This window comes from Miscanthus floridulus, chromosome 14 (genome assembly GCF_019320115.1).
Source record: "Miscanthus floridulus cultivar M001 chromosome 14, ASM1932011v1, whole genome shotgun sequence".
NCBI lineage: Eukaryota > Viridiplantae > Streptophyta > Magnoliopsida > Poales > Poaceae > Miscanthus > Miscanthus floridulus.
Genome location: NC_089593.1, coordinates 97,799,981 through 97,825,399, shown reverse-complemented (window position 1 = coordinate 97,825,399; position 25,419 = coordinate 97,799,981). Strand labels below are relative to the sequence as shown.

General features: G+C 45.9%; 1 protein-coding gene, 1 long non-coding RNA gene and 2 pseudogenes across 2 annotated transcripts; 2 read left to right on the top strand and 2 right to left on the bottom strand.

The window, feature by feature from the left end:
• Positions 1-323: 323 nt before the first annotated feature.
• LOC136504094 (cysteine-rich receptor-like protein kinase 10) lies at positions 324-1,060 on the bottom strand. Its single transcript, XM_066498962.1, has 2 exons — positions 944-1,060; positions 324-899 (listed from the first exon to the last, which is right to left on the bottom strand). The coding sequence occupies exons 1-2, from the start codon at positions 1,058-1,060 to the stop codon at positions 324-326; spliced, it is 693 nt and encodes a 230-aa protein (XP_066355059.1).
• Positions 1,061-3,394: 2,334 nt separating this feature from the next.
• On the top strand, positions 3,395-5,415 carry LOC136502621 (L-type lectin-domain containing receptor kinase IX.1-like; annotated as a pseudogene).
• Positions 5,416-6,001: 586 nt separating this feature from the next.
• LOC136505848 (uncharacterized) lies at positions 6,002-18,788 on the bottom strand. The gene is made up of 3 exons (XR_010771333.1): positions 18,737-18,788; positions 18,076-18,139; positions 6,002-6,070 (listed from the first exon to the last, which is right to left on the bottom strand). It is a non-coding gene; the product is annotated as an uncharacterized lncRNA (long non-coding RNA).
• Positions 18,789-19,192: 404 nt separating this feature from the next.
• Positions 19,193-23,889, top strand: LOC136504093 (L-type lectin-domain containing receptor kinase IX.1-like; annotated as a pseudogene).
• Positions 23,890-25,419: the final 1,530 nt, after the last annotated feature.

The window sequence follows — 25,419 nt, the reverse complement described above, 5'->3', positions numbered from 1 at the left end:
AACATAGTTGACACTATCCGTATTCGAATCCGAATCCGGACAGAAATATGAAAACAAATGTAATATCGGTGATATTCGTCCGTATCCGATCTGTTTTCATCCCTGGCGACTACCTTAGGATTTTCCAATTGGAACTCCCAATAATAGTTTTTTTTTGTGTCTTTTCCTAGGAGGATTGTATATATAGAGAGAGAGAGGAAAACTTCCTACCTCCATATCAATTAGCAATATGGTACTAATTGACGTTGCACCTCCCACCTCTACTTATGGGTTTAAACATTAAAGCCCATTAGAAAATACGGGTATTGGACCTTTGAGATTTATTAGAATTTCTTCGTACATAAATTCTTACAGAAACCAGTCGTGAGCTCTTCAACCATCAAGCGGAGACAGTAGGCGCACTTGTCCGGCGCCAGGTGCAGCCAGCACTGCACCAGCCCGTACACCACGCCGGAGCCTGTGTACGCCTGCAGGCTCCCGTGCGCCTGCCGCCGCGGCGATGCGCTGGCCGCCGCAGCGAGCTGCGTCATGAGCTTCCACCGCGTGCTGTTCATGCTGACCGCGTGGCGGTGGGCGACGTAGGTCTTAGAAGCCTCCGTCAGGAGGATGCTGTTTCCGTCGTTGCCGGCGGTGAAGACGATAGGGAGGGAAGGCTCGTCTGCGAGCCGGAGGACACACGCGTCTTCAATCAAGCTCGCCGTCCTGCTGTTGGGACATTCCGTGAGAGAGGAGTTAGACACCATGTCCAGGCACTCTTGGCAGTCGGCCATGCTGTGGTCGGCGAAGCACATGGCGGCGCCGAATGCCTTGTCTGGAGGGGTTCCGGCGCTGACGTTGAGGAAACCTCCGTTGAAAACGGCGCCCGCGCGCAGGTTGTTGACGAGGCTACGGCGGTTCGCCTGGTATACGCAGAGGCAAGGCTGCTGACATTGCCGTCATCCACCGTGCCGCAGCCGGTCACTGACACGGCCGAACGTGGCGGAGCCTGAGGGAAACCAAAACCGAACGGCCGTCGGACGATGGCGATGAGCAGGATGGGGAGAAGGCGCCAACGAGCCATGGCTGCCTCGTCTGGCAGACCGCCACTAATGGACGGACAATCAAGCTCGATCTCGCTGCCTATCGTCTCTAGCTTGACATGATAACCTTGTGCATCTTGCTACGAGCTTATGATCGAGGTGCAGTGCCCTGGAAATGGAATAATAGACTTCCATGAATAGCATGACTGGCCGGCCGGGAATATATGTGTGCGGAGCTGGCACAGAGCAAGTGATGACCCGGCCGCCTCGCAAATAAATTAAGCTGCCGATGCGGACTGATTGAGAGCAAGGTATAAATGAGCCAAGTGCTCCACTACAAGTTTTATAAAGAGCCAACTTATATAATAGTTATCTTCTATTTATCTAAAAAATTATTGTTATATGGTACTATGTCTTATACTCTCTTTTCTATTTCATCTCACATACAATTCTATCTAGGCCCACCAATACTTAGGCTTCCGTGTCCAGCTTATTACTTGCATCAGAGGCAAACTCTACTCTCTTTTCTTCTCTCTTCTTTACGTCAGCAAAAATGCTGACTCGATCGGGTATAACCGTATAAGACTATTGTTGTAGTTGCTCTTAGCTAGCGATGATATTTGCATCTCATATAGCTGTAGATCGGTTACTAAATAGCTAGAAGTTTCTTACCTACTAGTGTGATTTAGTAGTCTACATAAATACCTACCTAAGGGCGTCCCCAATAGTCTTATCTCCGAGCTAGCTGACTCAGAATTCTATTTGACCTGAAAAAGAGAGTACAACACAAAACACGAACTCATCGTTGAGCTTGTGGGTCTTCAGAGAGAAAGTCCCACCGCGCACCACACTGCGCACCACTTTCTCTGCTTTTGGAGAGAGGACCGAGAGTACAAGCGGGACCCACACACCAGGGGAGAGAGAAGATATTGAAAAAAAAATTCTAACAGGCAGGATATGACGTGGCACCAAATAACTAGCGACACACTCTTTTCATTGAAGACGCCCTAGCTGTAAACCAGTTAGGATGATTCTGTACAGTCTTGGCTAGCTATCGAGCTCAGCTCGACATAAACGGCGCCCATGAGCATGGCCACTTGACCAATAATTTTTCTAGCTCTCTCGATTTCCTATATGGCCTATCAGTGACACAACAATCTTCGTCGCGAGTCCGAGGGGTTAATTACCTTGCATTATTTTTCATAATGACACATGTAGGTAACTTATAGAAAAAATTATGTTACGTTGTTTGAAATTATTTTTCATAATGGTAGATGTGTATAACTTAGATATAGGTTTAGGGTGTTATTTTAAATTATTTTTCACAGTGGCAGAGGTAAGTAATTTAGTTGCAATTTTATATTTTATATTAATTTATTAATAATGGCATAGGTGAGTATTTTTTTTTATAAAATAGAATATCTAATGGTTATTGTTCGGCATGGTGATTAGTGTCTATCAAATTAAATACCAAATGTTCATGGATATTGTGATAATCTACAGGATTTAGTTTTTTTCCTAACCTATATCGTGTTAACTGGAGGCTCCTTGGCTATAATTTCAAGGTTAAGATTTTACAAATATGCGCGTGTTTAGTTCCCACCCCAAATTCCAAAAAAGTGCTACAGTAGCCATCACGTCGAATCTTGCGATACATGCATGAAGCATTAAATGTAGATGAAAAAAAAACTAATTGCACAGTTTGGTTGGAAATTACGAGACGAACGTTTTGAGCCTAATTAGTTCATGATTGAACACTATTTGCCAAATAAAAATGAAAGTGCTACAGTAGCCAAATTTTCAACTTTCACCCAACTAAACATGCGCTATATATATAAGGAGGTGCTATGTAAGTATTTGGATTGCAATCAAAACCAGGGGGCATTCTGCAAATAAAAGGAATACGTATTGAAAAGGTTTCGTAAGAACTAGGGGGTCATCGGAAATATCGCCTGGGAACATCACTGTTAAGGCATCTCATGGGGCCATGATAGTCCTCCGGTTAAGAAATCGGATTAACGGTAGTGATGGGAGGCCGGCAATGTTGGATATGATTATCCAAATCATATTTGACATGGTCCAAAGCCACAATTTAGTACTATCTGTTAGACTGCTACTAGTTTAGAGCTAGCTAAGACATTCATTCAGAGCAGAAGGTAGTAGTAATATTAGCTTACAAACCTTGCTGACGACTCTTATGATACTTCCAAACGAATCCTGAACTCTGGATCCGCCACTGAGTATAATCATCTTTCAAAAATCATAGGATCATCTCTTGCACAAGCCATGTTTACAAAGTAATTTGCCCAAAGTAATTCTTGTCACACGACAAGAATTCTTGAACTGTGGATCCGCCAGCAAGAGCGTCCCTGGCAATGGCTTCCTGCTACTGCCTTCTCCTTGTCCTCCTCACCACCTTTGTCTTCATCTTCGTTGCGGCAGCGGGGCAGGACAACAATATCATGAAGTCGTTTAATCCGTCCTGCTCGAGGACGGACAACTACACCGACGGCAGCCAGTACAAGAAGAACCTGGACCAGCTCCTGGCTGCGCTCCCCACGGCGGCCGGCGACAACGGGTGGTTCTACAACGGCACCGCCGGGACGGGGGCCGACCAGGTGTTCGGCCTAATCATGTGCTACGCCGACCGCAACGCGACGCAATGCCTGGAGTGCCTCGCCGGCGCGCCCGCCGGGATCACCGCGCTGTGCCCGGGCAGCCGGAACGTGAGCGCGGCGTACGACGCGTGCGTGCTCCGCTACTCGGACGCCGACTTCTTCTCCGTGGCCAGCCGCGATGAGGCGTTCTACGTCATCTGGCCCAGCACCGTCGACCAGGCAAGGCTCGAAGACGCGCGCTCCAGCCTGATGAACCGGCTCGCCAGGACGGCCCCCGGCTCGCTGCTGTTCGTCGCGAACGAGAGCGCGCCGCTCGCCGGCTCGTCGGACTCGGTGTACGGGCTCGCGCAGTGCACGCAGGACCTGACGGCCATCGAATGCAGCTGGTGCCTCAACACGTATATCGCTCTGCTGCCGGGGAGGTTCCCGAACAACACCGGCGGCGCGCTCAAGGGGTACAGCTGCTACGTCAGGTACAGTATCGGCGCCTTCGACATCACCTTGCCGCCGCGCCGGACGGCGCCACCGCCGCCGACGGATTCTTCGTCGGTCTCCACGGGTTTAGTGGTCGGTTTGTCTGCCGCCGGTGCTGCCTCTTTCTTGATAGTTCTATGCTTGTCAATCTGGTTCCTCCTGCACCAACGGCGAAGGCGCGCCTGGCAGAGGATGGAGCGGGAGCTGGAAGAGGGCAGCGACGAGCTGGAGATGGAGGACGAGTTCGAGAAAGGGACCGGGCCAAAGCGGTTTCGCTACGGCGAGCTCGCCACTGCCACCGACAACTTCTCGGACATGCAGAAGCTTGGAGAAGGTGGGTTTGGGTCCGTGTATAGAGGATTCCTCAAGGACATGGACCTTCACGTCGCCGTCAAGAGGGTATCCAAGGGCTCGAAGCAGGGGAGGAAGGAGTACGCCGCGGAGGTCAGGATCATCAGCCGGCTGAGGCACCGCAACCTAGTGCAGCTCATCGGCTGGTGCCACGGCGGCGGCGAGCTGCTCCTCGTCTACGAGCTCATGCCCAACGGCAGCCTCGACACACACCTGTACAGAGCCAGCGGCGACGCTCTGCTTCCATGGCCAGTCCGGCACGAGATCGTGCTGGGGCTGGGGTCGGCGCTGCTGTACCTGCACGAGGAGTGGGAGCAGTGCGTGGTGCACAGGGACATCAAGCCCAGCAACGTGATGCTGGACGCCTGCTGTGCTTCCACGCCAAGCTCGGCGACTTCGGGCTGGCGAGGCTGGTCGACCACGGCCGGGGCTCGCACACCACGGTGCTCGCCGGCACAATGGGGTACATGGACCCGGGGTGCATGATCACCGGCAGGGCCAACGCCGAGTCGGACGTCTACAGCTTTGGCGTCGTCCTTCTAGAGATCGCCTGCGGCCAGCAGCCCCTGGTGCGTCGCCACGGCGAAGAAGACGTGATCCACGTCGTGCAGTGGCTTTGGGAATGGTACGGCAGAGGAGCCATCCTCGACGCCGCCGACACGCGGCTGAAGGGTGAGTTCGACGCCCGGCAGATGGAGACGGTGATGGTGGTCGGACTCTGGTGCGCGCACCCTGACCGGAGCCTGAGGCCGTCCATCAGGCAGGCCGTCAACGTGCTGCGGCTGGAGGCACCCCTGCCAAGCCTGCCGGCGAGGATGCCGGTGGCAACCTACATGCCGCCGCCTCATGCTTTATACTACACATCTTCCGTTAGGACAGGCGGCAGCAGCAGCAGCACGGGCACCGGCACCACTCGGTCAAGCACGACAGAGACATCTACCCTGCTCAAATGACCAAAGATCTGTGCTTCTGCACCCCGACGATTTTGAATATGTAAAGTAGATATGTACATTATGTTAAGTATAGTTAGCTCACAAATACCAGAAACCAACATTGAGGGCAGTTATTTTTGTTTCTTCTAAACTTCATTATTATTATTAGTATTCCACCAAGAGAAGAGACCAAGGGAAGTTATCTTATAATTCAGTGTATGTAACAATTCTTCTGTTTCAGCATTTACAGTGAAGGCCAAAAGGCTTCGATTCACACCAGCCATACACCCAACCGACCTCTTCAGTTTCCAACCTTAACATAGCATTTCTCCGATCAACCTCTTCAGTTCTTCCAACTTTAACATCGCCTTTCTCCATAGGATTACAGAAGGAAAATACAACCTTGATTCCTCTATGAAGAACACATGAGCCTAAACAGCAGTTGCAACTGGAGTGTCGGAGTGGGCGCCCCATTCGGTCCATGATCCATCGTATATCGCGACGTCAGTTTTGCCAAGGTGATGAAGGCCCTAAAATGAGAGCAATGGTTACAGAAGCACTGCTATTTTGTAAAGTAAATACCAGGCGCAAGTCCCAGGTAATCTTACCAAGGCTAATACACATGCTGTCACGCCAGTGCCGCAAGAGGTCACAAGGGGTTGATCAAGAGAGATTCCTGATAATGAATCACACTAGAAAAATTATAGATACTGCTAATGTTAAAACTTGACTAGTGCAGTTCTATGTTAGGTACCATAAAAATGGACACCACCATCCACTACTGCCAGTAATCAGCATACAACAAATGTTGTGCAAACTTCACTAACTCACAATTACGCAAAGACACGCAGCACAATAGCAATGGACAACTCACTACGTAAAAATCGATTTTTTAGCAATGGTTCGATTTTTTTTAGGGGCGGCTGCTGATGGAGCCGCCCCTACAGTGGCGTGCTCGGGTGCCCAGACACCAGCCGCCCCTACAAATGGAACAGCAGGGGCGGTTGATGTTACTAGCCGCCCCTACAAATGGGGTCTGATTTGTAGGGGCGGCTCAATCACCAGCCGCCCCTAGAAATGCTATTTGTAGGGGCGGCTGGTGATTGAGCCGCCCCTACAAATGGCCCCGTATTTATAGCTCCGATTTGTAGGGGTTGCTCAATCACTAGCCGCCCCTACAAATGCCCACATATAAAACAGATATAGCAACTTCTTCCTCCTCGGGTCACTCACTCCAACCCGTGAAAGAAAGGTGGGGAGGCCTTAGGCACCTCCCAAAAATTGCTCTACTAAGGGGGGAGGTTTTGGCCTCAAATCATTTGGTGGAGAGGTTGTAGAAGGTAAGAAAATGCTATTCCATACTTTTTTTTTTGAAGTTTTAATGGTTGGTTAGTGAGTAATTAGAGTTTTGTTTTTCTCTCTTCTATGGTGCTTGAGCTACTTATGAAGCAAATTAGACCCAAGTTTTAAATGTACTAGGATAAATTAGGGAGGGAAACAAGATCATACCCTTATTTGGTCCATGTTTCTTGATTTTAGTGAACAATTAGTTAGTTTTATGGATGTTTCATGTGCATGTGGATCTAGATCTAGGGTTTGGTTTTTTATTAATTTTGTTTTTGTAAATTTATGTTTGATGAAATTAGACTAGGGTTTGTATGAAAGATATTGGGTAAAGTATAATTGTTGCTAATTGTTGTCTTTAAAATTGTTTATTGTAATCAATAAATATGTATTTTAATTATTTATGGATAAATGGGTCATTAATTAATTTTTCTTTACCATGGTGTGTTTGTATGCTTCATGTAATTATATTAGATTTATATTCATATATATCTGAAGTATATACAATTATTCTCAAGTAATTATTAATTTGTTTCATTTTTATATATATCTGAATAAGTAGTCCTTTAATGTTTGTTTTGTTGTTGTTGTAAAAGATGGAGTACATGAACTCTTGGATGTATGATTCATTAAGGTTCAAGGCAGGTTTCCATGAAGAGGTGGATAAATTTATTGAAGCCGCAAAGAAGCATGCAACGGCATTGAAAGAGAATAAGGATACAATTATTTGCCCATGTAAAGATTGCAAGAACCATATGGCATGGACAGATGTGACTATCATCAGATCACATTTGATTATGCGAGGATTTGTTGAGGACTACACAGTGTGGATTCATCATGGTGAAACGGTTATTGTTAACGACGAGGATGAGGAGGAATACGACGACAAAACCATAGAATCCCTATCCCAATATTCAGCAGAGCTTGATGCACGAATGGATTTCGAGTTTGGCAATGAACAAGGTGGTGATGCTGGTGGTTGGGATGGTAATGACGAAGGTGGTGCCAATAATGATGGTGGAGCACGTGTCGGGGATGAAGATGATTTGGAGGACATGATTCGAGCCCTTGGACCAGAGATTTTACTAAATAGCCCGAAAGGTCTAGAAAATTTGGGTGCTACCATGGGTGCTGCATCTATTGCAGAGATTACTGTAGTTTCAATGATCTATTGCATCTCCTGTCATGGGTGCTGCCACAACCAAACTCAGTTCCCACCAACACATACCAAGCGAAGAAGGTCATAAGTCCATTGACAATGGGGGTTGAAAAAATCCATGCATGCCCCAACCACTGTATACTTTTTCATGGCGAAACGTTCAAGTCACTGGATAAATGTCCCTGGTGTGGGGCCAGCCGGTACAAGAACAATGACCTTTACGGTGGGGACGAAGCCTCCGCGAGGAAAAAGAGAAATAAGAAGGGTACAAAAAAGGTGGTACAAGAATCTCAGCCCCCAGAGGACACTCCATTAGGCAACGATGCAAAGCAGAGAAGAATTCCTACCTTGGTAACATGATACCTGCCAGTGACCGACCGCTTGAGACGTATCTTCCTAAACCCTAAAGAAGCCGCACTCATGACATGGTGGGATTATGAGCAAAAGGTGGATGATGATAAGATTACACACCCGGCTGATTGTAGTCAGTGGCAAAGGTTTGATGAGAAGCACAAAGAATTTAGCGATGACCCAAGGAATATACGGTTTGGCTTGAGCACCGATGGAATGAATCCCTTCAATGAGAGGATGAGCGACCACAGCACATGGCCAGTGATCTTGACCATGTACAACATCCCAACATGGTTGTGTCAGAAGAGAAAGTACCTTCTCCTCACTATTCTTATTTCTGGCCCTAAACAACCAGGCATTGAAATAGACGTGTTCCTTGAGCCTTTGATGCAAGAAATGGAGAGGCTATGGAGGCATGGAGAGCAGATGTATGATGCGTTCCAAAAGGAGGACTTCATATGTAGAGCAATAATATTTGTTACTACCAATAATTACCTCACGCTGTTTGCTTTGTCTGGACAGATCAAAGGGAAGACGGGATGCTTGGTTTGCTTGGATGGTACTACATGGGTGTACCTGGATGCATCCAAGAAGATAGTTTACCTAAGGAACCGACGCTTTTTAAAGACACGTCACGAGTACCGCAGCAAATTGTTCTTTAGATTTTATGACAACGCCCCGGAGATTGAACCCTCTCCGGAGAGACGTCAAACAGAGAACACGTGTACAGAATAGTGAAAAACATACGTGTCGTCTATGGAAAGAAGAATCCGGATGGGACGAACAGAGATAGAAGCACACCTCCTATCGAAGGAGTACCTTTTAAGAAACAATCGATCTTCTTTCAGTATCTGCCTTATTGGCCAGACTTGGAGGCCCCCCATGCCATTGATGCTATGCACGTGCAGAAGAATGTCTTTGAGTCTCATTGCTACCTTGATGGACACAGGCAAGTCAAAGAATGGACTAAAAGCACGGAAAGACATGGTGCAGCTAAACATGATGCCACAGCTTCACCCGGTACCTGAGGCTAATGGAAAATACACTCTGCCTGTGGCATGCTTCAACCTAACACTAGACGAGAAGAGAGCTATATGCACTTTCCTGAGGGGGATCAAAGTCCCGACTGGGTTTTCAGCAAATGTAAAGAAGCTAGTGTCGATGAAGGACTTGTCAATAACACACTGCAAGGCTCACGATTGCCATGTGATGCTGACAGTGTTTCTACCTATTGCAATCAAGGCTATAAAGCTAGAGTTCTTGAAAATGGCCATCACCCGCATGTGCTACTTCTTTTTGAAGATCTCACAGAAGACGATTGGCAAGCAAGAGCTGAGTGACCTACATGAATTTGTGGTGGAGACACAAAATCAACTAGAGATGTGTTTACCTCCTGCTTTTTTTTATATAATGCCACATCTCATGATTCACATGGTTCATCAGATACAGGCGCTGGGCCCTTGCTACTTGCATGAAATGTGGTCCTACGAGCGGTTCATGTCGGTTCTAAGTCGATACGTGCATAATCAAGCATACCCAGAGGGCTCCATGATAGAGGGTTACAGTACTGAAGAAGTCATCGAGTGCTGTCAAGAGTACCTAAAAGTATAGAAAGGGATTGGTAAACCCGATTCTCGTCACAAAGGTAGGCTGGCTGGGAAGGGCACCAGTGGTAGAAAAGTGTTCATCGACCATGATTACAAAGAGGTGAGTCGGGCGTATTACAGTGTCTTGCAGAGTACACAACTGATGCAACCGTACATTGATGAACACTTGGCTATCATTATGGCGGAGAGAAATAGCCGTTCGGATGATTGGGTCATGAAACAACACAAGCAACGACTAACTACATGGTTGAAGGACCAAAACATACCGCCTGGAGAAACCATAGACTCTATTACCATTAGTAGGTTAGCAGAGGGGCCATCGAGACAAGTGACATCTTGGAATGCTTATGACATTAATGGGTATACGTACTATACCCACGCAAATGATAGTAAATATGTGAACCAAAACAGCGGCGTTCGAATAGAGGCTATCGATGGATTGGGGCGAAAGATCCAATACTTTGGCATCATTGAAGAGATATAGGAACTTGACTATGGAAGGGATATAACGGTGGCCCTGTTTCGATGCCGCTGGATCAAACAACACCAACTGAATGAGATCGGATTGAGAGTCCTGGACCTCGAGAATCTAGGCTACCAAGATGACCCTTGGGTACTCGCTTCACGTGTCGCACAAGTTTTCTATATGTCTGACCCACAAAGTAACCTCCCCCTAAAGAAGAAGACAAATCACGTGGTTGCCTCCGAAAAACAGCACATTATTGGAGTTCATTGCGTGGACGATGTTGAAGCTTACAATAACTATGATGAGATGCTGCTATTCACAGACTTTCCTAAAAAGATCAGTGTTGTGGAAAAGAACCTCCCCAAAGACAATGCCATGGGAACGAAAAGGTGTCAAGGGGAAAATCGTTACAGCGGGCTAGCTAGTTGTTGAATGTGTAGTGTTTGTGTAAGTGTGTGTTTGTAAGACTTCATTTATGCATGCGTGTGAGACTATATATTTATGTACGTGTTTAAGACTACATATTTTTGTATGTGTGTGAGACTACATTTTATGCATGTGTGTGAGACTCCAAATGTGATGATTTTTTTTCCTAAAATTTTCTAAAATCTTGCCCTATCAAGTTAGTGTGTTGATTTGGTCATTCTTTTCATTCGACAAAGTTTGAGCACTTCAAATTTTCAAATTTAAAAAAATGATAAGTTTGAACGAGATTTTCAACCATTAAATGATTTCAGCTGAAAAAGTGATGAATATCAAAGTTGTATAACTCATCAAGATCTACAACTTTATTTCGATCATTTCTTCATCTGACAAAGTGATAGTAAACATTGTTCACAAATCAACATGTTTCTCGTATAGTTCATGAAACTATGAGTCATATGTGAATTTATGAACAATATTTACTAATACTTTGTCACATGAAGAAGTGACCAAAATAAAAGTTGTAGATAGTGAGGATTTCAACAACTTTTATGTTCTCGACTTTTATTGTTGAAATCATTTAAGGTTTCAAAATCTTGTTTGAAGTTGCCATTTAGTGAAATTCAATATTTCAACTGTTCAAATTTGGTCAAATGAAAATATGATCAAAATAAAAGTTGTACATATTGATGAGTTCTACAACTTTGATATTCATGAGTTTTTCATCTGAAATCATTTACTCTTTCAAAATATTGTTTTAAGTTGAAATTGTTTGAATTTCAAAATTTGAATCGTACAAACAAAGTCACATGACAAGATGACCAAAATAAAAGTTGTACATGTTGATGAGTTATACAACTTTTATGTTTACAACATTTTCATTTTATTTCATTTAATGTCATAAAATTGTAGTCGAAGTTTTAAAATTCAAAATTTTAATTTTTTTTGTTTTCTATATTGTTTTGACTACAATTGTTTATATATATATTTTTGCATATATAGAATAATACAAAATATTATATTTGTGCATATACACAATTTTTTTATATTACTTTGTGTTTTTATGATATAAAAATATAGAATTTATAATTTAAAAAACAGAAAATATTTGTAGGGGCGGTTGGATCAGAACCGCCCCTAAAAATGCATTTGTAGGGGCGGCTGGATCAGACCGCCCCTACAAATAGTACCGAGTATAAATAGGAAGAAGCGCACGGGAGTCATCGTCAGGGCGCTGTCTTCTTCCTCCGACGTCGTCAGGCTGCCCGCGCCTAGGGTTTTCGCCGCCGGTACCGCGCCCGCCCACACCAGCCCCCGGCGCTCGGCGTCCCGCACCCGGCCCTCGGGGCCTGCCCCCGCACGCCGAGCCCTGACGTCCCGCGCCCGGCCCCCGGCGCCCGCCCCCGCGCACCGACCCCCGGCGTCCCGCGCCCGGCCCCGGGCGCCCGCCCCCGCGCGCCGACCCTCGGCGTCCCACCCCCGCACCCTGGCGTCCCGCCCCCGCACGCCAGTGCACATCGTCCATCTGGACCAGTAAGTGTCAGATCTCTGCTTGCTCTACGAACTCTGCTTGCTCTATGAAGTACGATCTCTGGTTGCTCTACGAACTCTGGTAGCTAGGTTCCATCGCCTGACGCCTTGCATATGCTCGATGAAATGCCCAGCCAATGCCTTGTCTTGATTGGGCAGTAATGTATCTTCCTTCCATGATCGTTACAACAATGGATTAGTGACATAGATGGAAAATATAGCACATGATGTAGTAGATTGGTTTGTGAATCTTTTTCTAAGAAGTCCTACTAATATATAAAACTCCTTTCTTTACACTGTCTTTTTTGTAGCACTTGAAGATACCTTGATATCAGTCTGGCTATAGAAGACCATGTATGTCTATCTATAGCATCAGTAATGAATTATATATAAAATAGGACTCTTTTTTTTGCATTGATGTCGATCTAGCTATAGCAGACCATACATGTATCTCTAGCATTAGCAAAAATAAATTGTAGATGAAATACAAATGTTTTAGTTTAGTTTTAAGCATATCTTTTTCTGTTCAAAAAGAAGTATATAGTTTTTTGGACTATTTATTTTTAGCCCTTTATAATGACATTTATGGCATTAATCTAGCCATTTTTATATAGATACAACTTGGAGACATTATGACATAATTACATCCAGCCATTTTTATATAGCTCTATCTATTTTTGTATTGGTCCCGCCTATTTTGTCACTCTATACCTTTTTGGTACTTTTAAGTACTTTAACATTGATACCTGTTATTTTTGCACTGTTTGCTTTCTGGGGATAGATGGTCCTTATTTTTTTTTTGACCACTGTAAAGTCCTTCAAATCTTTCTCGAACGGAACTATGACTAAAACGTCCTAGTTTATTAGATACAAGTATAATAATTCAATTAAAACATATTAGATAGTATAATAATTACTTTAGAAAGTATCTAAAGTCCTCTTTGCACAAGCCATCCACCTCTGCACTCTCCCCATTCAGCATCAAAGTTCGCATATGTTTGGAACCAGCAACCTGACAGTACAGTAGCATATGTTAGATTATTTTTTTTCCTGCGCTCTAGTGGCAATAAAAAATTGCAGTGTGTGGTTAACAATCTGACAGTACAAGCATTATAGCAGTAGCAGATTTCTTTGCTTATTTATAAACAAAAACGTGGCAAGAAAAATTATAGTTGCACCCTTGCATGCATCGCTAAAACAAGTCTGCTGCTTACCTTTTGAATTATTGTAGTTGATAACTGCTGGACGCCTACTCTGAGCTGTTGTTTGTAGGAACCAATCCTACACACAAGAATTTGCCGAAGTAATGCATGTGCAGGCTAACTGAATTTAAGCTGTTCCTGGGACTAAATCAACCAACACACGAGAATAGGTAACTGCTGGTGCTGCTAGCCAACACAGAGAAAAACTGGGACAACTACAAGTTCAGTTGCAAAGACCAAAGCTGAATAAAGGAGCTCTCATAAAAGCAACTTGACTAGACAAACATCTAGCTAATGCAAGGAACCGTGCAAGTAACTAGTACCCAGCAGCCGGCACTTTGGCCACTCCAAAAGCTTGCACAATGTAAAAGGAAAATGAGAAACCTGGAAGTAGAAACATGATAAAAAATTGTAGATAGGTAACAGGATAAGTAACAGCTTGCACAATGTCAAAGAAAAATAAAAAACATGGAAGTAGCCATTTTCAGACAAGTAACAGATTGCAGTTCTGTATAGATAGTACAAGCAGTCAAGCACTACCTGAATCCAAGCAACTCAGAGATAAGTTCCCTGTCTCTATTATTTAAATTAAAAACAACAGGAACAATACATTTAGAATTAGTAGTCTTACCACTGCTACACAAATGATTTTGCAGGAACAATACATTTAGAACATATGCGAACTTTTAGCTGTTCTGGTTTCACTTGCTAGTGTAGCTGCAGTAACAATGCCATGTGTTACTGTCATTATTTTGAAGAAGAGAAGGAAAGGAAAGCAGCTAACCAACCAGTCATTAAAGAAGCTAAAGAATTTCCTTACAGCGTGAATTGGTAAAAAAATGCTATCAGGATGATGGGAGAGTCATTCCGACGTTGGAGGTCGGAGCTCAACACGAAGTATATCCAAAAGGGGTTAACTCCCTTCAACGAGTTCGGCAAAATAACTCATAGTCAATGGGAGGAGCTCGTGGCTCAGAAGACTTCACCGGAGGCATTGGAGCTCAGTGCCCGTAACACCGAGCTGGCGAAGAGGAACAAACACCACCATCATCTAGGCCCCGGTGGCTACTATAGCAAGGAAGAGCAGTTTAGGAAGATGGACGAAGAGGCCGCAGCTGCTGGGAATATCGATGTGACAAATTTGAAGGTACGCTCAAGGAACTGGATATATGCGAGGAGTACAGAATCATCTGGCAGTAATCTTAAGTTTGATAAGCCGAAGACCCAAGAGGCGGTATCAAGGATACTGAAATATGCTGAAGACAAGGAGAAGGGCTCATTCAATCCTTCCAGAGAGAGGGACGAGCTTAGCCTTGGCTTGGGAAACAAGGAGCACACAGGCCGCACTAGGGGGCTAGGGAAAAGGACGACCTGGAAGCAAGGATTCGAAGAGGACAGGCACATGTACAAGAAACATGACCGAGACCGAGAGACTAGTCTTGAGCTCCAAGTGAAGGCTCTAGTTGCGAAGGCGCTGGAGGAGCAAGGACTGTCTACGGAGCCACTGATATTAGTGACACCACCGGAAGAACTGGCATTAGTTGGCAACCCTCCGAAAGTCCCTAGCAGCCAAGGTTCCACTGCAGCCACAACCCCAGTCGATCGCATACGGGAACCAACTAGTTGCACCTTGGTGTTTCTCAGCGGCCGGCAGAACACTGTGATGGAGGTGGCAACGGGTGTGGCACATCCTCCCGGTGGCTTACACCACAATAATAAGATACCGCCGGACTACACTTGGGTCGAGGTGCATACAGTGAAGTCTGAGTTCATGCAGTAGAGGATAGACTACGCAACTCCCAAGGGGCTGGTGTTACTCGGAGACGTTATGGGGCAGTTCATCCTCTGGCACAAACGAGACATTATATTGACTGCTTCTTCGCCGCCTCCCCCTCTCCCAAATTTGGAGAGAGTTGTTGGGGTCGGGGAGATATTTTCACCGTCTCGTGACCCCCATATTCCTGAGATGCCACATTCTTCTACACCTCCTAGCGAGCATGTGCCTGATGAGATGCCACAACCTTCTCCAGCTCGTACAGAGCAAGTGCATGATGAGATGCCACAGTCTTCTCAACAAGCACAACCGATACATGAACAACGAGTGCCTCCTAAAGAAGGGATGCACAAGAAGATGAGGACGTGCCTGAATGGGAACTTCGAAAGAAGATTCCAATCAACATAAGGCTAGTTTATGTTCCGATCAAAGACGTCTCATCGGTGTCCAAGTGGTATTCCTATGACCAGTTCAAGCCTGAGAACCAAGTTAAAATAATCCCATCATAGGGTTCTGAGGAGGCCGTCACTAGCAAACTCCACCAAATTGCAAAGCAGTATCCAAATGTTGATGCCATCGAATGGTCAAAGGATTGCCCAAAAACATATGAAAGAGGCAAGCCCTTCCTACCAAACCGGGACATCCAGTGCCTACCACTTGGAATGAGAAGGTTCCATGATTGTTACTTGCGTGTTCTCCCAACGAGCATAGATATCATACAAGCATGCTTCCCCACCGGCACATTTGGAAGCCCAGCCGGAAAAATTGTCTTTGACTTCAATGACATGCACACATGCTTTCACCTGGGAGAAATGGAGATGAATCTAATTCGCACGTGGTGCCTGTAAGTCTTTGTCCTCCTGATATGATATGAATGTAATCTTTGAATTTTGTTGTAACTAACCCACGCCGTGATTTGTAGAATGCAAGTGCACATTGTCAAACAAATGCCAAGTGTGAAAGCCGGGTATGTAGACCCTCAAGCTATAGCCCAAACAAATTTTAATTACCCTAAACGGTGGACACTGGATGCCAAAGAGCTAGCTGCTGCAAAGACTCTTCGGGAGAAAGAGCGCATCCGTACGGCGAAACTAAGGGAAGAGTCCCTTAAGGTTGCGGCATACATTGCCCTGGCTTTTAAAAATCTCCAACAACACTCTACTATATGGCTACCATACAACTTCGAGTAAGTTCAACTCTATACTTAAAGCTTTGTTCAATATATTTTATTCGATGCAAAAGAGCTTATCTAGTTCTATGATTAAATCCATGCAGCAACCACTGGATTTGTATAGCCGTCGATGTCGGGAGGAGCATGGCATGGGTCTTTGATTCATTAGATAAGGACACGGTGACATACAAAGACTTCATATCGATTCTCAAGACGTATACATATCGACAATCCTCATTAGCTTATATGTTTGTATACATACTTGTAACATTCACTTTTGGATACTAACAAGTTGTATTTGCTAAAATAATTCGAACAGAGCATTTAGGTTCTATGTCACTAATCATCATGGAAGGCATGATCTAGCAAGAAAGGAAAAGCTGGCTACAAAAACGCTATGTGCGGTAAGTGTAACTTACTTCTTCAGTACTCCGTTACATGGCTGTCAAAGCATTACTTAACATTTTCATATGCAAAACACACAGTGCCCCAAGCAGAGGCCTAGGAGTGTACATTGTGGGTACTATATATGTTCTATGATGAGTAACACCGGTGCCTACAGGAGACACCCCTTAAGGGTAAGTTTGAACCTCTTCACCCGTAGTATAAAAACTTCGTACATGGTATGAAATACTAAGTCGAAACTTGTTCTCTTGTAGTGGAGAGAAGAGAAAGGAATGAAAAGAGACTCATACAAGGATGATCAACTCTTAGAGCTCGTCAACGACCTTTGCAACTTCATATTGGACCAGATTGTACACGTCAGAGGCGCCTACCATGACCGAGAGTCTGAGTTAGGTATAAATCCTCAGTACCAACACTTTCGTGAGACTGAAAGGCTAGCTCTAGGACGTTGATAATAATGTGTATGGAATTTGTATATTTAATGATGGATTGTATATATTCTTGTGAATTGGACTTGTAATTGTAGTTTATAGAATACTCTTGTGCTTTGTAGTCGCGGTCGCGGGGCGTTCGGCAACGCGAACGCGGTTCGGAACGTTGGTCGCGGGGCGTTCGGCAACGCGAACGCGGTTCGGAACGTTGGTCGTGGGACGTTCGACAACGCGATTTTGAATTGTAAATTTGAATTTTTTTTGCGGGAAAACATACTGTAGGGGCGGTTCTAGATTGAACCGCCCTTACAAATACCTGTTTGTAGGGGCGGCTGGTACTACAGCTGCCCCTACAAATCGATTTGTAGGGGCGGCTGATAATACGAGCCGCCCCTACAAATAGATTTGTAGGGACGGCTGGTAATACAAGCCGCAGCTACAAATAGAATTGTAGGGGCGGCTGGTAATACGAGCCGCCCCTACAAATCGATTTGTAGGGGCGGCTGTAAACACCCGCCGCCCCAACAAAACGATTTGTAGGGGCGGCCTGGGAACCGCCCCTACAAATGCATGATTTGTAGAGACCCTTGCGTAGGGGTGGCTGGGCAAACCGCCCCTACAAAGGGTTACCAGTCGCACCTACAAAGGGTCAACAGTAGCAAGAGGGCTTCTAAGGGCGCGGAAGCTATGCTGGATATGGAGTTTAATATTTTCACAACTGGGAGGAAACACCCAATAAAATATGATAAGACCAGGCTACTGGATGCTACCATCGAGCATGAATTAGGTACTTGCAACCTATATGGATGAAATATTACCTTCTTGCTCAAATCGTTTACGGAGTTCATCTGGAGGTAATAGCTTTTGTGAACTGTCAAGCACCTGAAGAAAGTCATGTAAAAATAAGCAATAACATAAATAATACTTCCAGACATACAAAAACATCTTTGCCAACACTCGGATGGAGAGAAAAGGGATTATGATATATGAATTTCTAGCTGAAACACCCATCCAAGTTCCAGAGTGACAGAGCATAGCCCAGGTACAAAGAAAGTGCAAGCACAGAAAGAACATCCAATTCTCCGTCCTATTATGGTAGATGAAGTATCAGTATAAGGAAGAGTAGCCTTCAATGCAAATGCATCTACCAACAACACGATCTCTGACTATGTCAACATGCTAACTACCTAATCAACCAAATCATAGTATAACATAACACTGGCATACAACCAACTTGAGCTGACAATTAATGAATCTAGAAAACAACATTTACACCTTACTAAAATGAAAGGACGGATGCAGAAAAATATGATGTTAAAATGAGGAATAAGTGCAAAGTATCATATGCTGAAAATTAACTCCGGCTATGAAATTTATCAGATAAGTGTCCATTACCATCCATTGTGAAGTGTAAACACGGTAAAACATCCACAGGCAAAAATGAACTGATCACAGTATGGAGCAGTGGAGAATTTCCACCTGAGGAAAAGGAACACATTTGCTCCCAGGCACATGACCACTTCTAATTCCCTTTCGCGGCTCAGGAACTGCACCATCAAATCTGTACAGAAGTTTCAAATCAGGTAATATGAAAATGTCAGGTTGTTGAGCATAAAACAAGTAGAAAAGGTACAAAACTTGAATTACCAAAGCATCTCTACAACATTACTGCATTAGTGTTAGTATGTGTTTATGTACTGGTTAAAATATACTTGTGCATCAAAATACACTTGAATTACAAAAACATATATATATTCTATAGCATAACTGTATTAGTGTTACTATGGTGTACTGCTTAAAAGATACTTAAGTATCAAAATGCAAAAGCTAGACTGAGTTCTCAGCAAATATATATGCTAACAATATTCTCATTCCTACGATATGGATACAGGTAGAGGCTGTATATACTGCTACTGCATGCATGTAAGATGTACGATGGAGCGGGAGCTGGAAGAGGGCGGCGACGAGCTGGAGATGGAGGACGAGTTCGAGAAAGGGACCGGGCCAAAGCGGTTTCGCTAAGGCGATCTCGCCACTGCCACCGACAACTTCTCGGACAAGCGGAAGCTTGGAGAAGGTGGGTTTGGGTCCGTGTATCGAGGATTCCTCAAGGACGTGGACCTTCATGTCGCCGTCAAGAGGGTATCGAAGGACTCGAAGCAGGGGAGTAAAGATTTCCAAACGTGCCGGCACGGCACTACAGGCCCTTGCCCGCCTGGGCACGGCCCGTCTGGGCACGGCACGGCAGGCACGATTGATGAGGCGTGCCGTGCCGTGCCGTGCCACCATGCCGGAGTTCAGGCCCAGGCACGGCACTAAACTTGCTGGACCGTGCCTGGCGTACCGTGCCGGCACGGTAGCCCAGCGTTGCCGGCCCTGGCACTGAAATTACAAAAACATTTATTCAAATCATAAGTTCACAGAGATAACTTCTAATTCATCAAAAACATCAGACAATGCCAGCAAAAAACAGCAAAGAGCAAAGAACAGCAAAGAACACAGGCAAGTTTTGAAACTAAAACTAATTAAAGTAGGAGCTATGCAATGGCTGCCTCATTAAAAACCTGTTTAGGTAAAACTCACCCTTGTGAGAAACCCTAAACAGGAAAAGAGTACAGCCAGCTCCTAAGATTGTTCATAAGTTCATTACATCCAGCCTCCAGCATGTCCAAGTCTTAATAACTATTACAGAACCATTACATAAATGGGGAACTTAATCAACATCAAGATAAAGTGCTTCAAAGGCCTCTTCTAGCTCCTTATCCTCCACCATGTGCTGCAGTCTTGATTCAGCATTCTCCCAGTCCTTGATGCAGGTTAGTGCCTCCACAGTCTCAGGGTTCAGCCTCGGCGACGCTCCTCGATGATCCTGCCAGTAGTGCTAAAGGTAGATTCTGAAGAAATGGTTGACACAGGCACAGTAAAAATATCTTTTGCAAGAATAGAAAGCACAGGATAAGTAAGCTTGTGCTCATGCCACCATTGCATGAGGTCAAAATCATCATCTAACTGGCTGACTGTGTCAGAGTCCAGGTAGGATGCAAGCTCACTAGAGTTAGAAGCAGAAGCTGCCTGTAGCAAAGAAGTGGCAGAAACACCCCTGGACTGATCAAGATTAAGGAGGGAGGGAAGAACAGCCAGCTCCAATGTCAAGCTCATCATCATCATAAATGTCAGCCCAAGCTGTTCTTTTTTTACCAGAAAGGGATGTAGGAACAGCCCTTTTGAGCCTAACAGAGCCATACATTGCATCATACCTGTTGTACATTCTAAAAAGAAGAGCTCTGGTGTCCAGCAACTTGTTAGTGTAATCAACATTAAAAAGAGAATTCAACTTTCTAAGCACTTTGGTAAAGCCCTTAATCTTAGCTCTTGGATCCAGTATGAATGCAATGGAATGAAGATCAGGTATGTTCTTCCAGTACTTATTATATTTGTCAATCATAGACTGCACAACAGATCTCAGATGTTCATCATGTTGATATTTATGCAGGTGAACAGCAATCTTAACAATATGATGAATCATAAGTGGAGAAGTAGGATAGTACACACCAGATAAAGCAACAGTAGAGTCATAAAACAGTTCAAGAAATTGCAACATCTTAGTTGCCATATCCCAGTGATCATCAGTCAACAGGAAAGGACTACCTGCAGGTCTAGGGTAATTAGCCTCAATGAAAGTACTGAAAGTACTCCTGTGAGGTAACAATGTTTTCAGCATAAGGTAGGTGGAGTTCCACCTAACATCCATGTCCAGTGAGAACTTCCTAGGTCTAACACTGCTAGCAATGCAATAACTCTTGTATGCAGCAATTCTTTGATTAGAGGAGTTCAAAAAAGAGATTGCAGTTCTAAAGTTGTCAATGAGAGGATTAACAGCAGCCAATGCTTCCTTAACAATCAGGTTAATAATATGACAAGCACATCGTTGATGCAAAAACAGATCAGCACCTAAATACTCTTTAAGTATAGGTTTCAGTTTATCCATTGCATTTTTATTGGCAGATGCATTATCCAAAGTCACAGAAAAAACCTTGTTAAGTATACCATACTCAGCAAGGACAGTTTTAACACGCTCAGCAATGTTTTCAGCATTATGGGAGACATCAATCAACCTTAAACCAAGCACCCTTTTCTCTAATTGCCAATCAGCATTAATGAAATGAGCCACAACAGACAGATAATCTTCTTTGGCCTTTCCAGACCAAATATCAGAGGTAACATGCAACAGATGAAACAACATTGTCTTGCAAACAAGTCATTAATTTTTCACGTTTACCATTGAAGTGCTTAAACAGATCTCTACCAGTAGTTTGCTTAGAGACAGGTGCAAAGGCAGGGTTATGAGCAGTTTTAATGTAATCTTTAAAGGCATCAGTTTCACCAATCAGTAAAGGTAAATCTAGCCTAGCAAGCATACGAACAAGCTCAACACGAGCTACATCAGCATTGTACTCCCAGCGACGAACAGAACCATCAGGATTAAAACCAATTTGAGTTTGAGACATGCGACATTTCTCACGACGCTTAACACAAACCTTAAGATGTCGAGTAAGATGTCCAGTGCCATTAGCAGAATAAGCAGAGTATTGTTTCTTGCAATGTTTGCAAGTGGCAGCATACCTGACGGGTCTCGCCTTACCTGGCACCTTCTTGAAGTGCTTCTCAAAATCATCCCAGACAGCAGAGGTAGAAGGCCGATTGGAGCATGCCACCTCACTGTCGCCACCGTCGGCATCGGGATCGGCCCCTTCCCCGTGGACCGGGACCGCATCTTGGTCACAGGGAAGGGGATCAGCAGCAGACCGCCCAAATAGCTCGGACGCAGTCCTCGCGGACATCGTCCTCCTCATCATCCCTGGCTAACCCGCACATCCGCAGCTCATCGTTCTGGGAGTGATCAAACTCCCCTTCATCGGCAGTCGCCTACGCCTGGGGCCATCTTTGCCGTCTCCGGTTCCTCGACGGCTGCATCAATCAACAACAGAAAAAAATGGTTAGGGTAGGGGATTAGGGTTAGGGTAGGGGATTAGGGTAGGGGATTACCCTTACCTCTAGAGCCTGGAGCGCCAGGAAACGACGATGAGATGGACCAGATGCACACCCCCAGGTACCTCAACAGAGACCGGAGCCCCGGAGGTGGCGGCGGCCGGCGATGAGAACGACGGACAGAAGACGGAGATGCGTCGAGGATGCTACGAACGAGTCTCAATCGACTTTCAGGGATGAAGAACAAGGGAACAGATGGAGATTGAAGGCAGGGAACCACCAGATCTGAGAGAGAAGAGGGAGATTGAGGGAAGAGAGGGAAGGCAGGGAGATTGAGGATGGAACCCACCGGATCTGACCCCCTTACCCACCGGAGAACGCCATGGACACGGCGGAGTAGGGGAACGAGGCGACGATCAGGCGAACGGGCGAGAGCGAGGAGCGAGACGACAGCGGGCGAGAGCGACGAGCAAGACGAGAGCGGCGTGAGGGAGATGAGGGTAGGCGAAATGAGCTAGGGTTTGGATGGTGGGGGGTGCGGCCGTGGCGGGTGGCTTATATACTGCAGCCCCGCCGGCGCCCCAGAGCCGTGCCTGAGCCGTGCCGCCCTTTGGAACGGGCCGTGCCCGGGCCGGCACTACGGGCCGACTCCTTGGCCCAGGCACGGGCACGGCACCGGGCCGGGCCAGGCATGGGCACAGCTGGGGCGGGCTAGGGCCGGGCTTTTCACACCGGGCTCGTGCCATCCTGTTTCAACCGGCCCGTTTGGAAATCTTTACAGGGGAGGAAGGAGTGCGCCTCGAAGGTGAGGATCATCAGCCGGCTGAGGCACCGCAACCTGGTGTAGCTCATCGGCTGGTGCCACGACGGCGCCGAGCTGCTCCTCGTCTATGAGCTGATGCCCAACGGCAGCCTCAACACACACCTGTACAGAGCCAGCGATGACGCTCTGCTTCCATCACCGGCACGAGATCGTGCTGGGGCTCGGGTCAGCCCTGCTGTACCTGCACGAGGAGTGGGAGCAGTGCGTGGTGCACAGGGACATCAAGCCCAGCAACGTGATGCTAGACGCCTCCTTCAACACCAAGCTCGGCGACTTCGGGCTGGCGAGGCTGGTCGACCACGGCCGGGGCTCGCACACCACGGTGCTCCCCGGAACCATGGGGTACAAGGACCCGGAGTGCACCATCACCGGCAGATGCAATAAGGAATCTGACATATACAGCTTCAGCGTCCTCCTCCTTGAGGTCACCTGTGGCTGGTGGCCCGTGGTGGTTCTTCCTAATGACACCATCGTCCACCTGGCGCAGCGGGTTTCTGAGCTGCACGAGCGCGGACTGGTTCTTCACGCGGCCGACCCCCGCCTGAACGGGGAGTTTGACCCCAAAGAGGTGGAGCGCATGCTGCTCGTCGGTCTCTAGTGCACGCAACGTAACCCGAGCCTGAGGCCATCCATCAGGCAAGTTGTTAGCGCTCTACGGTTTGAGGCGCCGCTGCCGAGCCTCCTTGAGAGAAGAACGCCGGTGGCAACCTGCGTATCGGTGCCATTCGGACTGCTGAAATCTGTTCCTTCTTTGCTTGTGGATGACACGACTAGAACCGACACTACTACTACTATGTATCTCAGCACCACCGCTACTTAATATGTTACTTACTATGTTAGGCCGGCATCAGTGGTGAGTACTCCATCCGTATTAAAATAATTGCACATTTCCCATCCTTAAAAGTCAAACTTTTTAAGTTACTAACTTTATAGAAAATAGTGTTGACATGCTTGAAAATAGTGTTAATATGTTAACATTTGTTACTCTCTTCCATCCTTGCTTGTGGATGATACTACTAGAACCAGCACTACGTATCTCAGCACCACCGTGTTGATGCCGAGTTGGATCACCACATCGGTAAGGAGCTAGAACGCTCGATGTAGGGTTTAGTCAAATTTTAGGTTGGCCAATGCCTAGGGTTTGTCCACACCCGGACCTTATGTCTCCAGCGATGAGCGCGATACTTAAGACATATTGTCGGAAGAGCCTCAGCGGGAGCACGATACACAAGAGACGCCGATGAGGTCTCTTGCAACCCAAAACCCCACATGTCCGGGAGGGACCCATCGGAGTGTACGGCGGCTATGGGCTGCCCTAGCCGGCCTGGCCGCTGTAGAGCTTCGTCGTCGTCGATCCTCCTACCATGCAGCATCGATGAAGAACGAGGAGAAGAGGTAGATGGGAAAAGAGGGTAAAGAGAGTTAGTAGATGTTTTTTTGATGATTGAAAGTTGGGATCCTCAATCGGTCGTGATCCTCTCATTTATTTAGAAGGGGTTGTCTTGTCCCAGTAGGAAACAAGTCCAAAATGCGTTCTCCAAGTTTTCGACCTCAAAATAAATCAAAAAACTGATTGGGAAACAAATCGGTTCGGAATCAGCAGACAAGTTGGTCTGACTGACTTCAAAGTTGGCCAGGCTAGGTTTCACGGGTTTTGTGGGGTGTTGTGTCCTAAGTATCCAGTTGGTGGAGGTGTTGGGCGCCGTCCCTTACCGCTGGCCTTGGCCGACAATCCTCAACCGCCCCTGACATCCTCTAGTAGAGCCTGGAGCTGTCCGTCAGAGCTGGTGTTGTCATTGTGTGATGCCCAGAATCGTCTTCTTCTTGTCATCTATGTTGGTATTTCTAAACGCATACAGAAATAATTCGCAAGTGCACGGAACTACTATTGTAGCATGTCATCCGAAATTATTTAGGGTATCGTATTTTTCACTGGGAACAGAGGTATTCTTCTAGCTAGTTCCTCCAAGGACAACACAAGGATAGACTTGGTGAGGCTTGATATGGATTTCTATGGTTTTAGGGTCAAAGGATAGATAAACTCTACTTCTTTTTGCTCACTTTGGACATTGACGTACACCTGGTCTACCAAGCGATACCGACCTGTAGCTCTACGTCGAACCCGAATGTGGAGGACTACAAGGGTCAAAGAAAGAACATCCAATTCTCCGTCCTATTATGGTAGATGAAGTATCAGTATAAGGAAGAGTAGCCTTCAATGCAAATGCATCTACCAACAACACGATCTCTGACTATGTCAACATGCTAACTACCTAATCAACCAAATCATAGTATAACATAACACTGGCATACAACCAACTTGAGCTGACAATTAATGAATCTAGAAAAC

Coding starts and splice junctions, on each gene's coding strand:
- LOC136504094 (XM_066498962.1), bottom strand. CDS start 1,060: ATGGCTCGTTGGCGCCTTCTCCCCATCCTGCTCATCGCCATCGTCCGA. Junction 900..943: donor CAGTGACCGGCTGCGGCACG/GTGGATGACGGC, acceptor TGCGTATACCAG/GCGAACCGCCGTAGCCTCGT.